Genomic DNA, 14,627 nt, shown 5'->3' on the forward strand with positions numbered 1-14,627 from the left:
AGTTTCCTTCCATGAACATTTAGTAAGTAATAGAGCTGTTCAGGCTTGGCTCACGGGTTTGCCTTCTGCGTCTCTCCTGTGTTTACCTCTTTCTTCCCATGTTCTGCCTTATTTGGGATTATTTCATTATTCTTTGAATTTCATTTCATTTATTGGCAGCTAGCTGTAACTCTACCTTCTTTTAGTGGTGACTCTAGGATTATAATATACAGCCTACATTTTTTATCTTAGAGTTTATATTGCATATTCCATGTAAAATATAAAAAGCCTGGCAGCAGAATCTGTTCACTCCTGCCTTCCTGTGTTCTATAACTGTCATATGTATTACATCTACACACTTATAAAGCCCCCCAGAGCTATTTTTTGTTTCAATCCTATCTTTTTTAAGATTCCGTTTTATTTATCATTTTTTAAATGTGTTATAGGATACGTGTGCTCACCAGAGAGACAGAGAGAAAGAGAGAGAGGAAAAGTTTGAAAGCAAGCCACCAGGTCCAAGACTTGGTCAGCCATGTGGGAGTCCAGCATCCCACTCACCATGCCCCTTGCTAGACCCCATATCTGTTTTTTAAATAAGAGAGGAAAATAGCTTTTTTTTTTTTAGAGGTTTCTGCTATAGGGCGCATGTGCTCGCCAGAAAGACAGAGAGAGATGGAGAGACAGAAAGCGAGAAATCACCCCCGGGGGGATGGCCATGCTGTAATCCCTTCTCTTCCATTCTCCTCTAGGGATCTTGGGCACGCACACACAAATGCCCACTGGGAGTTTAAGCCACTGGGTCTGGGACTCAAATCGTGGTCGACTATGTGGGAGTCCAGTGACAGAGCCATTATGCTAACTGCTGGTCCCAAGCATTTTATATTTTACCCAGATATTTACCATTTCCAATACCCTGCACGCCTTGCAAAGATTTACTGTCATCTTCAGCTTGAGGAACTTCCTTGAGTATTTTTTCTTAAGTGAAGGTCTGCTAGCAACAAATACTTTGGTTTTCATTTTATCTGTGAAGGTCTTTACAGGGGACATCAAAAAATTCATGGAAAGATGGGATTAAAGTACATGTTTATTTGGGCGCAAAATTTTTGAAATCCACGCATAGGTTTGGAATAATATGCATTTTTTTCCTGAACTTTCTGAAGACCTCTCATGTTTTGCCTTCCATCTTTAAAAATATTTTCACCAGGTAAAGAGTTCTAGTAGATAATATTTTATTTTACTTTCACATGTTAAGATGTTGTTCTACTGTCTTCTTCTCTTCATAGATTCTGATGTAAAGTCTGTAGTCATTCAAATCATGTTCTTCTGTAAGTAATGTGTCATTCTTCTCTGGCTGCTTTAAGATTTTGATCTTGGGCCTAACCTTGTGGTACAGTGAGTAATGAACTGAACTGCAGTGCTAGAAGCCACAAGGCACACTGCAGGTTCATGTCCCAGAATAGGCTTGAAAAAACACTGGGTGCGTGTGCATGTGCCCCAAATTATGAAGAGCTGGGGGTTCAGGGACCAGGAAAAGGGAACCACAGCATGTAGAGACACTGTCAAAGGTTGGTCTCTCTCTCTCTCTCTCTCTCTCTCTCTCCCTCCCTCCCTCCCTCCCTCCCTCTCTCTCTCCCTCCCTCCCTCCCTCCCTCTCCCCCCTATCAATAGACTATCATAAATGAAGCTCTTAAAAAAGGACTTCCACCTTATCTCTGACTTTCAGCAGATTGACTATAACGTGCCTAGGCATGATTTTCTGTATATTTATCCCATTTGGGATTCACTGTGCTTCTTGAACCTGTAAATTTATGTCACTCATCTAAATTATTTTTTTTTTTGGAGAGATTTTCACTGTAGGGCGCGTGCGCTCGCCAGACAGACAGAGAGAGACATAGAGACAGAAAGCGAGAAATCACCCCCCAGAGGGGATGGTCACGCCGCAATCCCTTCTCCTCCATTCTCCTCTCGGGATCTTGGGCACGCACGCACATGCGCCCGGCGTGAGTTTTAAGCCACCGGGTCCGGGACACGAACCGCGGTCGACTACGTGGGAGTCCAGCGACATAGCCATTACGCTAACTGCTGGTTCCCATCATCTAAATTATTTTTTAAAATACTTTTTCTGTCCCATTTTTCTCTTTGTTGTGACTCTTAACTTTTTTCCCTTCTTCCCTAGGACTCTAATTACCTTGATGTCAGACCTTTTGATATTTTCTCTCAATGTCTGAAGACTCCCTTCACTTTTTCTTTCTCTGTTCATACTGGATAAGTTCCATTGAACATCAGCTTCACTGACTTCATTCTATCATTAGCATTCTGTTATTAAGGCCCTCCGGTGCATTTTAAATTTATCAGTTGTAATATTTCAATTTAACTTTTTTTTATTTGCTGAGATTTCCTATATTTTGCTCACTATGAGTATATTTTCTTCTGAGTACTATTATAATAGCTGCTTTAATTGTGTGATAATTCCAAAATCTGGGTCATCTCTGGGTTTGTCAAATAAGTCTGAAGTATACACAAATATGTGTGGCAACTCTTGATTCTGTTACAGTCCTTTGTTTTGCCTTATTTTAAAATTAGATTACAAACCCTGTGTAGGCTGCAGTTCAAATTTCAGTTAAGGTGCTTTAACCTTATCTGCAAGCTGCTTTGAGGTCTACCCTGTGCATGTACAGATCAGATGTCAACCAGGGACTTGGAAAGTTTATAGACAGATCATGAAACTACTCTCTTCTGTCACTTTATTTTCTGGGCATCTCCCCTCCACTTTGGCAGCTGTGACCACCATGTGCTCTGCTCTTTGATTTTTCCAAGCCAGAAAGCTGCAGCTTTCTATCGGAGTTGCAGATGACTAATGCCACACTGTGTTCTTGACCATAAAGCTTCCAAGTTTCAACTACCATCCAAATTCCAACTCCTTTGTTTGCTCTACAAAGGTTTCAGAAATTTACTTTTGTTTATTTGGGTTTGAAAGGTAAGAACTGTATTTTTTTTTTTCCAGATTTATAACAGCTACTTGCAGAAGAGTTAGTCTTAGGAGCTTACTTTGCCTTACTTCCATCTAAATTTTATACCCAGCCAAACTTCACTTAGTATACTGGTAAAAACATTTTCAAATAGGCAATGTCTCAAAAAATAGTATCCCCAAACTCCTTTCATTGGAAATCTACAGGAGAATGTCCTCTACTAAAAATTAGATTTTAAACCAAGTAATTGAATACATACATGGAGTCTGGGATTTGAGATCACCAACACAAGGAAGAATCAAAGGAATCTTGAGAATGACACTAATGGAGACGGCAGGCTTAGAAATTCCAATTGCTCGGGATTCAGTAGAGATTTCTTCAAGATGACAAACTTAAATACCTAATGTATCTGATGATTTTGAAAAGAGATTTACATAATTAGGGAAATGTTTGGATTTGAATTATGTTAAGCACATAGAAAATTAAAGCACTAAGCAATATTATTTTGTGCTAGGAAAAACAAAATGTGCAGGAATAGACCAAGTAATCATAGCATACTGTATAGTTTAGGTATGAATCAATATTACATAGTCATGAATCGAGTGCTGATCCAGTTAAAATTTTGATATAAATATATGGTACTAGAAAATTAGGATGATGGAGGTAAGATAAAGAAATAAAGGTAAGTGAATGGTTTTTTTGTTGTTGTTGTTTTTAGAGATTTTTGCTATAGGGCACGTGTGCTCACCAGACAGAGAGAGAGAGACAGAGACACATAAAGCGAAAAATCACCCCCCAGGGGGGATGGCCACGCCGCAATCCCTTCGTCTCTATTCTCCTCTCAGGATCTTGGGCACGCACACACACATGCCCAGCATGAGTTTTAAGCCACCGGGTCTGGGACGCGAACCGCGGTTGACTACATGGGAGTCCAGCAACATAGCCATTATGCTAACTGCTGGTCTCAATGTTTTTTAGTTGAGGATGTCTTTGGCCTTTCATATGACATCTGGCAATGTCTAAAAACATTCAACATTCCGGGATGTCACATTCAGGGGTGGGCTGTTGCCTGCTTCTGGTGGGTAGAATTTTGGGACTCTGCCCCAGACCCAGTGGCTTAAACTCATGCTGGGCACGTATGTGTGCATGCCCAGGATCCCAAGAGGAGAATGGAGGAGAAGGGACTGTGGCATGGCCATCCCTTTGAGGGCACTTTCTTGCTTTCTGTCTCTCTGTCTCTCTCTCTCTGTCTGGTGAGCGCATGTGCTCTATAGCAAAAACCTCTCAAAAAAAAAGAAAAGAAAAGAAAAAATGAATTTAGGGACTCCGTTAACATCCTACAATGCACACTCACAACAAAGAATTAGTTTATTCAAAATCACAATAGCGCTGCTATTGAGAAACTCTGAAACTCTGACCTAAATCATTGTTTTCCATAGCTGTGGGTTCGCAGATAACATCTAAACTGTAAACATGGAGTAGCAACAATAGGCAGGTGTTTATAGCTGGAGTGGCAGACATAGAATCACCTAGAGCTTTGGGAGTGAGGAGTGAAGCTGGGTAGTGGGATTCTGTTGTAACAAGACTTGTAGAATACTTGTCTCTTTAAAGGATATGCATACACAACTTTGATATTTTAAATAACAAGTTAAGTGGAAGACAATGATGTACAAAGGAAGGCATGTATTCTCATTCTTCACAGAAGTTTCATGAGCCATGGCTGTGTGCCAGGCTTGGGTTTTTGCCATCTACCTGGATGTAGCTATGATTCATTCTCTCCATAAATATCTCCATGACTATATGTAATGATGGTGCATGGAAAGACATGTTGCTGCTTCTTGTTGTAAATTGGATCTACAACTTGTGAACAGTTTCTCTGTATTCCAAGGTGGTAATCCCCAGAATCCTCAATACTAGTCTGAGTCTTATGTAAATGTGGAGCATGATCAAAGCACACACGTACCTCCCCCTGGTGGCAACATGCCAAAATTGCAGGTCCAGGTTTTCTAAGGGGCACTAAAACCCCATGAAAGTTCAAGATGCCAACCTGAGCATATGCAGAAACAGCAAGCTCTTCACCTGCTCTGGAGTTGCTGTCACTACATGAGCAATTTGTAGCATCTGTTTTGAGGACTGTAAGTGGATCTAAAGCCCCATTGCAGGGCAAACTGATTTTAGGTTTGTTTAAAGGTTGGGAGATTCTAAAATTCTAAAGCTTTTTACTCCTCTTCTGCTATACCAGGAAGGAGAATGTAGCTGAATCTTCTCATCCTTTGTTCAGTGCTGGTCTCATCAGTTAATTCCAGGGAGAGTGGTATTGCCAGTCCTTTTGTGACTTTGGCAGCCTTTTTCATAGGAGTATATTTATAGGCACTGTGGTACCCTCCAGTTGGCTCATTGTGCCTCCTTTTAGAAATCACCTGCACGACGACAGCTGATCTGCAGAAGCCCAAAACACCGCCCATGGCTCTGACCTTGGTACATATCTTGCTTTCTTAGGAAGGACTCCATCCAAAGCTCATTTATTTTGTAAAGCAGGATGGGAGTAAGACCACCATGGCTGAGGGGCAGGTGGATGGGGAAGAATGTCAGGAGTGCAGGATGACAAGGTCAGAACTTCATGTGGCAGTATAGCTTAAGAAACCAGTCCTCTGTTCAGGGATGGTGTCAGGCTCTTCTTCACCCAAAAAGGGGAGAAGGGCAGCTGGGAGTTCCCAGTCCAGGGAGGGGGAAGGACTCAGTTGCCTTTGGGGCTGACCATGCCATGACTCATCTGAGGCAAAGACATTCCCCACCAAAAGGTGGAAGAAGATGTCAACACGTCCCCTGCCCAGTGTCCTGCCCTGGGGGGACATTCTCTTCCTGTAGAGGGGCTCTCTCAGCCCTTCAGACCAGCACCCAGAGACCTTAGAGAGAGCTAAGTCCAGTAGGAGCTGCCTGGAAAGACAGCTCCTAGGAAAAGACAGTCTTTCCTCAGGGACCCACATCTCTGTGTCCAGTGAGAACCCCATTATAGGCAATGATTTCTGATAGGACCTTTGTGGGGTACAGGAGGGGAGCCAAAGTTCTGTACAAATACTGCTGGGAGTGGGTCCTGGGTTCCTGTAGCCATTTTCCAGTGGCAATGCTCATCTGCCCCCAAGCACCCACTCACAACCCCTCCAAGGAGGTCCTTTGCCAGCCAGGGCTGCTTCTACCTTCTCTGCACTGTCTGGAGACACTGTGGCCCCAAGGTCTGCTCCTCTGTCCCCTTCCTCCCAGGCTCCCCTTTAATACAAACCAGTCGCTCCCAGATCCTCTGTTGGCCAAGACAGTTCCTCACCAAGCAGGGAGAAATACACACACACACACACCTGCAGAGGCTGGGGTAAGAGATCAGTCCCTAAGCCCCTGAGGGAAGGCCTATGGCCAAGAGCCTGGGTGAGTAGATGTACCTCTGGCTTGAGTTCTGTCTTAGCTGCTAAAACAGGATGGGCTGGAGCTTCTGGCAGTTCTAAAAGCTGTAAGTCCACAATGGAGGTAAAGGTTTCAACACGTGGATTTTGGGGGTACATGCATTGTTCATCCATTGTGAGTGCCCAGCTTCAAGCTGTGGCCAGCGAGGTGGGTAGGGGTATCAGGCAAAAAGAGCAGTAGATCGAAGGGACCAAGAGTGGTGGTTTGTGCAGGAAAGCAGCAGGGATTCCATGACTAAACCAAGGCTGAAACACAAAACCCAAGGCTCACCATACTTGGGGCGCCTGCACAGAAGCCCCAGACGAGAGCTGCAGGTGTGGCAGATCCTCACAGGGTGAGTGCTGTCCCCACACTGGGCGCTAGAGGAGGCCAAGGGGTCAGGACAGAAGGCTCAGACCCTACCAGTGTCTGCATCAGGGTGGTCCTGGGGTCTTGTCCGACCATGCTAGACCGGCCAGGTGGGCCAGGTGTCAGGGGCTGCAGCAAAGGGCTGAAGTGGGGGTGAGACCCTCAGTGTGGAGGGCAGACCCTCAGTGAGTAGGGCATGGGTGCTGCACCAAGGGCCACAGGCGGTGGCTTCCATGACTGGCACAGACACACACGCCTGGAGGCTGGAAGTCCCAGGTCGATGGGTCAGCAGGGTGGGTTCCTTCCACGCCTGAGGCAGGGCTGGTGCCAGGCCCCTCTTCTAGCTGCTGGTGATTTGCTGGCCACCTTCACAGTGCCTTGGCTTGAAGAAGCACCACTCTGACCTCGGCCGTCATCTTCACAGGGCTTCCCGTGTCCAAAGTTGCACTCTTTATAAGGATGGCAGTCGTACCGGGTTAGGGCCTTCCCTGATGACCTCATCTCTCCTCGTCTGCATGTGCAAAGACCCTCTCCCTAAATCAGGTCACAGTTTGAGGTACTGGAATTAGGACGTCAACATAGGACTTTGGGAGGAAACAGTTCTATCCAGGACAAGTGCGTCTGGGGTACAAAGACGATGCTCTGGCGGGCTCCAGGGTGTGGCACTACCCTGACGGCAGCCCTGGGGAGGGGGTGACCCAAGTCCGTTTGGGCAGGGTCAACTTCTGTGTGTCAGCCACGGCTGATAGGGGAGGTGTGTTCTCACCTGTGGATTCCAAGGTAGACCGAAACCCATTTCACGAGCATCACCTGGATGGGCCGTGAGCGCAGCAATGTGCAGAGTTCAGGCTGGCCCTGGCGGTAGAGGCATTTGTGTGGTGGAGGCTGCGGGCACCGGCTCAAAGGAGGCTGCTCGGCCTCCAGCTCACACTGCCATGGGGGCGTGGAGGGCCCAGATCTGTCCATGCCAGGTTCTCTGACGTGTCAGTGGGGACTAAAATTCTGGGTGTTCTGTGTAAAAGTCTGGTGGTTTTAAATTGTGACCACTGAGCTGAAGCTGTGCAGGCAAGATGGGGCCCTTGGCAGCATCAGACTTACCAGGCTAGGGACCAAGGGGAACACTGAGGAGTGTGGATGGTTTGGGGTGTGTGTGCTGGCACCCCACATGTGGCTACAGCAGACAGCCCACACCCACTTACTGAGAACCCTCCCTAGGAGGGATGGGTGTCTTTCCAAGGGCCCCCAGCAGGGAGGACACAGCCAGGACTTATCGTCCTCTGCCTCTGGGTCCCACAGCCGTGCTGCCAGGTCCAAAGAGGCTCCCCGGACGATGCCCTTGCCTGAGAGGAGGATGAGCCTTGCCTGAGAGGCATGGACGAGCCTCCAGGGGGCGCTGCGTGAGTAACAGGCATCAGAGGTGGCTCTGGGCTCCAACCAACGTGGTGCTTATGACCAGAGAAGACCCAGCTTAGACTTCAGGGTTGCCCAAGAGCTGACTCCCAGCTGACTTAGCACTCCGTCCTAATGGCAACAGGCAGGAGGAGGGAGAGCGGGGTCAGCTGTGTGTGTCAGCCGAGGCAGATGGGCCGGGTGCCCCGCTGAGCTACTCTAGCCTGCTCGTCATCCGGTTTCCAGAGGAGGCAGGTGGCATCCCATCGGAGCCTCATGTCTCTGCGCCCTCTGAGCAGCTCCTGGCATCTGCTGCAGTCGGCGGGGGATGGGGAGGCATGGGACAGAGTCCTGCCCACAAGGTGGCATCGAGGCATGAGCTTAGGTGGGAACGCAAAGGATAGGCCGGGACATCTCAGACACAAAACTGCCAACGAGGGGCGGCATGGCTGCAGAGGGCCTCCACGTCTACCAGCAGCTCACCCAGACTCAAGGACGGCCGTCCTGCACCCACCGCTCCCCCTTCACTCCCTCATCCCTCTCCCACCCCCAGAAGCCAGCACACCTCTGCTCCCTCTGCCAGAGACCTCATCTTGGCCTTGCTGCCTCCCAGGCCTCTGCACCATCATCCCTGACTAGGTGTTGTCCCCACCTCACCGGTCCCCTCTGCTCCCACCCAGCCTGTCTCAATTCAGAGTGCTCCGTCATCCTAAACCATGAACTAGACTAGACCTCCACTTTCCAGCCCCCAAACCTAACTGCAGGGAATTAGGCCCCGGAACCCTCGGCCTTTTGTGCTGCCCCTGCCTCGCGCTCTGCCCAGGCTCTCTCCCCCTGTGCAGCCCGGCCCACTCTGGCACAGGTGCCTGCTCTTGCCCCTCACTGGGTACTCAGCCCACCTGAAGGTTTCCGGGTGTTCATGTGTGTGTCGGCTGACTCATGGGGACACAGGCTCCAGGCAGCCGGGACAGGTCACCTGCCTGAAAACCCTGCACCTCCCAAATTTTAGTGTGTGCCCAGAGAGAAAGAACGAATTTCTGAGCGACAGGCACTCCCGTGTGCTTAGCAGAGGGAGTAGAGCAGGGCAGTCCACGGCTTGCATCTCTCAGCTGGCGCAGCACAGGTGAGAGCAGTCAGGGGCCTCTCCTCCCTCGGAGAACTCTCCCATGCTCTCTCCTGTTGGTTCTTCAGTTCCTATCTGGTTTCCGAAATACACCGAGGAACTCGTTTCACAGAGGTCCTGGTGACCACCCTGAGTTAGGCAAGTTTCTCTCTGAGAGCCACTCCTAGGATGGTCCTGCCGCTGAGACTCCATATTCAGGCCTGGGTGCCCAGGACAGGGTGCTCCCAGGACCAGGAGAGTCAGTGCTGACACAGAGCCGGTCCCCAATGGCAGACCGCAAGGCAGCCACTGCAGGGCCAGACCATTTTCCACCTGGAGGGGCCACTTCAGCCATCTCTGAGGTGATGGGAACTGGCACATCCCATGCCTGGCGTCAGTACGGGGAGCTGAAAGCCACGTGCTTCTCATCCGGGTCTGGTTACATGGGTGTTAGATTGCTTGGAAACTCACCAGGTAATAAACTTAGGCTTCAACTTTTCTGTATGAGCATATTCTAGATTCTTTCGGGTTTTGTTTTTGTTTTTGGAGAGGTTTTTGCTCTTGGGCGCGTACACTCGCCTGAAAGAGGGAGAGAGACATAGAGACAGAAAGCGAGAAATCACCCCCCAGGGGGGATGGTCACGCCGCAATCCCTTCTCCTCCATTCTCCTCTCGGGATCTTGGGCATGTACGCACACGCGCCCGGTGTGAGTTTAAGCCACCGGGTCTAGGACTCGAACTGCAGTTGACTACATGGGAGTCCAGCGACATAGCCATTACACCAACTGGTGGTCCCTAGATCCTTTAAGTTTTAAAGAATCCAGAGCAGAAGAAAGAAGTACAGCAAAATGGTGGCTGGTGATCACCCAGGATTCCAGAGCATATCTGTCATCACCATTGGGTGGTCTTCCTTTCCAAAGGTGGTGCATGACGTAGCTGTGAGATGGACAAGGCGGGCTCTGAAATGTGCTCCCAGCCCAGAGCGGCAGGCTGACAGGAGCCAGGGCCCTCCCGTCAAGGTTTGGCTCCGTGGGCAGGGTGGGGGCGGGGCACTCCCTCTGCGAAGCTCGAAAACCACTAGCTGGATCGATTGATCGATCGTGTGTGTTGTGGCCAGGGCTGTGTGTTGTGGCCAGGGCTGGAGGGTGGAGCCCAGGTGCGCGCCCAGTCCCCTCTCTCGCTGGTCTTCTGGGGGGAGAGGGAACGTGGCAGAGGAAGCCCTCCTGCTGAGCTCTGCCTGAGGAAATACCAACACTGGGTCCAGCCCCGCCTCTGCCTTGGCTGCCACTCCAGTCCTGCTTCCCTGCCAGGTTGTCCGGTTGTTGCCACCATGATGACCAATGGGGCAGAGGGCTCCTGACCAGCAGGGCAGTGCCCACGGTAGGGGTCCTGAATCTCAACCCGATGTCCCAGGAATGCGGGCAGCTGTCCCAGCATGGCCCTTATTGCTTTGCCGAGCCAAGCTTCTGGGGAGCACCCCCAACACCCTCAAGGAAATGAGCTAGATCAGCGTGATGTGTTCCCAAAATGTGTGAGAAGCAATTAAGCTTCCCCTCACTGTGACCACGGAAAGCGGGTGGCACTGCAGCCCCAACTGTGGAACTCTCCTGGTGGGCTTGGACTGTCTGCTCTTTACTGAGGGGTGAACATTGCTCTGGGCCTGCCCGAGTGAGCACCTGAGCGGGCTCAGGGTCAAACTCTGCCCTACTGCAGCTGCAGGACATACGTTGGAGGCCGCATGTGTCAGGTGACAGGTGCCAGCTGCTGGAGGCCCAGCCACACCTTTCTCTAGGCTCCCCTAGCCTCCCTGGCCACAGCCATGGTGGCATTCATTCTGGTTTTCCCAAAACTACCTTTGCCTCCAAAACCCTGCAGGTCTCCTGGTGCCTTCCTGGTCTCCCCACTGCTCTCGCGGTGCCGCTGACACTGCATCTCTCCCTGCAGGTTAACAATGAGAACGTGGTCAAAGTCGGCCACAGGCAGGTGGTGAACATGATCCGCCAGGGAGGAAATCACCTCGTCCTTAAGGTGGTCACGGTGACCAGGAATCTGGACCCGGACGATACCGCCAGGAAGAAAGGTGAGTGTCCCGCGAGAGCTGGGGCTCACGCCCTGCCAGGGCAGCTGCAGGGTGAGTGGTGCGCGGAGCTTCTCTCGGATGGTGCACGCCCTCCTGAGAGCCCAAGCACAGGGACCAGGCTGGAACGTGCCACTAGGACCTATGACATTGACTCAGGGCCACTCTCCTTTCCAAGGAAGACCACAGCTGGCAGACACTGGAGCTGAGGGGAGTCCAGGCAGTCCCACCATAGACAGTGGGGGCCAGCAAGGGAGAGCAGCCAGGGCAGGCTGCCCAGAGGAAGGGGGCCCAACCTTGAACAGATGAGGCTGCAGAGTGACGGTGAGGGAGGATGGAACAACCTCAGTCCTGCCCAGAAAGCTGCTTGAAGCTTATCCAGGCTCCTCAGTCAGCAAAAGGGTAGTTCCCCTGGCTTTTCTCCAGGACTGTGTCCCTGCTGTAACAGGGTGAGGCTCGGGAGTGCAAAAGAATCTACTCTGCAAGGTGCTGTCCCCATGCCCAGCCTAGGGGCGACAGGTAAAAAGCCCAGAGGCTGCCGGCACCATCCAAGAGGGCCCCATAGTGTATGGGTTAAGTATCTTGCAGGCAAAGCCAGACAAGCCTTCCCCACAGATTCTTCTGTGCTTCCCCCTCAGCCCCGCTAGAGGGCGGAGTCCCAGGCCAGCTGGCAGGCGAGGAGCGCACAGGTGCAGGCTGTCCTGTTCCTTCCTAAGCACACCTACATGGTCCCTAACCATCGTGGTTCCATAGAGCCTGCAGACACACCCTGCTACATGACCCACCCACAGGTCACAGAGGATGTGTCTGGTATCCCCACATGTCAGCCTTCCACCACAGAAAACCACAAAGAAAATTGCAGGTGCAAGGGCTGCCCCTCAGGCTACTCCCGTGCCTGGAAGCATAGTCATGCCTGGAAGCATGGGGTGGGCATGTGGGCCGGGCTCACACCTCTCTCTCTCCATCTGCCGTCAAGCTCCCCCACCTCCAAAGCGAGCACCAACTACAGCCCTCACCCTGCGTTCCAAGTCGATGACCTCGGAGCTGGAGGAGCTCGGTAAGTCACCATCTGGCCTGCCCCGGCCCTGCTGCAGCTAACGCCCATGCCCCTACACCGCCCTCCAAGAGGCCCCAGCCTGTGCATGTCCCTGTGCTCGCTTGCTTGTCCCCTTTAATGACCCGAGCACCCCTCCTGTCCCCAGCAGGGTGTCTGGAAATGCCCCTGCATGCTCAGCCAGCTCCCACATTTGGTGTCTCCTTTGCGAGCCTTGTGGGGTCATGGTACTCTTTTCTGTTCATCTAACATTGTTTTGTTTTGAATTTTTGGGCCTCTCACTAGTGGATAAAGGTAAGCAGCCCCACGGGGTCCCCTCAGCAGCTCCCCCTGCTGTCTAGGGCACCCCACCTGGGAGAGCTGCTTCCTGACACTTTTGGCTCCAACTCCCACACCCCAGGGGTTGGCATGGATAGTGGTCGGCCTGGCAGGTCTGTGTGGTCTGCATCTAGCACCTTCTTATGAGGTCTGCAAGAAACAGGTTCTGGCCATGTGATCCCATTTTGTAGACTGGACAAGAGGAACCATTAAGCCTGTGGGCATGTGGCAGCTGTTAAAGAGATGACTTTGGCTCCAGTCAGCTGTGACTCTCCCAGATGCTGTATGACGCCATCCTGAGAGTCACTATAGACTCCGAGACACCTTTGGGACGAGGGTGGCTCAGAGATGGTGAGGAGGGGGAGATGCTGGCTCCACCCAGAGCAAGTGGGCATAGAAACAGGCCCAGCTGTCTCTGGGCTAAAAGTTGAGCCCCTGTCTCTGATGTCTTGGCTGACCATCACTCCCACCTGACCCCAGCCATCAATGGAGGTCCTTGGTTTCCACCCCTTGGAATTAAGCATGGAGCAGAACAGCCCCTTCCTCGCCTCTCCGAATGGGAGGCTGCTCCTCTGGGAGGGCTCTAGCAGGGCAGGGCACTGTCCACAAGAGGTCCTTCCCTGCCAACACACTGCGTGTGGCCCTGGTCCTCTAGAAAACAGCAGCCCAGGGCTTCCCCGTAGCCTCGTGCCTAAGGGCGTCCACGTGGCCAGCCATGGTTCGGCCTCAGCTGCTTGAATAGCCAGGTGCATGTGCATGCCCCAAATCCTGGCAGGATGGAGAATTGGAGAAGGGATTGCAAGGTGTCTACACCACATTGGAGGGATGCTCCTCTAACCTGCTGCCCTCTGGCCACTGTGCTGCTGCCCAGAGCCAGCAGTGTCCCCACCGCACCCCTCCTGCCCCACACCTTGGCCATGCCTTATCAGTTCTGATACAATCCACTGTCTCCAAGTGCTCGGTGAGTCTTTGCACTCCTATCCAAAACAGGATGACAGGTACCCAGCTTGCTCTCCAAGGAGGCCCATCTGGGGCTCACCTGAGAAAAACCAGCAAGTGATACATCTTTACGGGGCAGGGTGGGGGCTCCAGCAAACATCAGCCCATTCAGGAGATGGAGGGGAGTTTTGGGGTTTCTTGAGCAGAGCCTTGGGTGGCCCCACCGTGGCCTTTGCCCTGCAGAGCTCAGCAGGATGCAGGTGGGGTTGAGGCATGCTCATTGAGGAGGAGAGCATCTTTGCAGTGTCACGTTAGCCCCCAGGTTTCTGGGGAAGCCACTCAGTAAACAGTGCAGCCAGGTCTGTGGGGCTCCAGAGGCCCCTGCTCTCCCGCCTGCCCATTCCCTAAGGCCACCCTAAGCCAAGTGAGGCCCCAAGTATAGTCTGTGGTTGGGCACTGCACCCCCCGGCTCACAGCAATCCACTTTCTGTTTGCAAGCCTCAGTCCGGAAGAAGAAGGGTAAGGGAAGAGCAAGTGTCTGTCTGAGTCCCCTTGCCCATCACACCCAGTCGAAGAGGAATCCCCTTTGTGACCGTCACGTGACGTCTAGACTGTGCCGTGAGCCTCGTGTTGTCTTCTCCATCTTGGGGTCCTGCCGAGGGGCGCTAGCCCTGGAACATGCCCCATTTGGGCCTCTTGCGTCTGCTTTGCTTCTGTGTGTGATTCCCCCAGTGTGTTCAGTAGTTCTACTCGGAGCTGTGTCTACGTTGTCTCGATCACGAAGCCCCTGGGACCCCTGGTCACTCACCAAAGGCGACAACCTGGTGGGCACCACTGAGCCCTGTCTGCAAGGCCTCATGAGGGACTGAGTCACATGGAGCTGTCTGGTTGGGGCAATGTGACAAGAGGACCCCCTGGCTGCATTCCTGACCCTTAGTCCCCTTTGCAGCAGGCAAAGGGTTCCCTTCCTATAAAGTCCAGAAAGCCCCACTGCCT

At 51.6% G+C, this 14,627-nt stretch overlaps 1 protein-coding gene across 1 annotated transcript in view; it reads left to right on the forward strand.

The window, feature by feature from the left end:
* The first annotated feature begins 9,530 nt into the window (after positions 1-9,530).
* The window catches only part of SHANK2 (SH3 and multiple ankyrin repeat domains 2), a 34,959-nt gene continuing 29,862 nt past the window's right edge, over positions 9,531-14,627 (forward strand). The window contains exons 1-5 of the mRNA XM_006171348.3: positions 9,531-9,605; positions 11,188-11,323; positions 12,297-12,377; positions 12,660-12,668; positions 14,130-14,150. Coding sequence (XP_006171410.1) covers positions 9,531-9,605; positions 11,188-11,323; positions 12,297-12,377; positions 12,660-12,668; positions 14,130-14,150 — 322 coding nt within the window. The remainder of the gene's footprint in view (positions 9,606-11,187; positions 11,324-12,296; positions 12,378-12,659; positions 12,669-14,129; positions 14,151-14,627) is intronic.

Source organism: Tupaia chinensis, unplaced genomic scaffold (assembly GCF_000334495.1).
Source record: "Tupaia chinensis unplaced genomic scaffold, TupChi_1.0 Scaffold149501_1, whole genome shotgun sequence".
NCBI classification, from domain to species: Eukaryota; Metazoa; Chordata; class Mammalia; order Scandentia; family Tupaiidae; genus Tupaia; species Tupaia belangeri.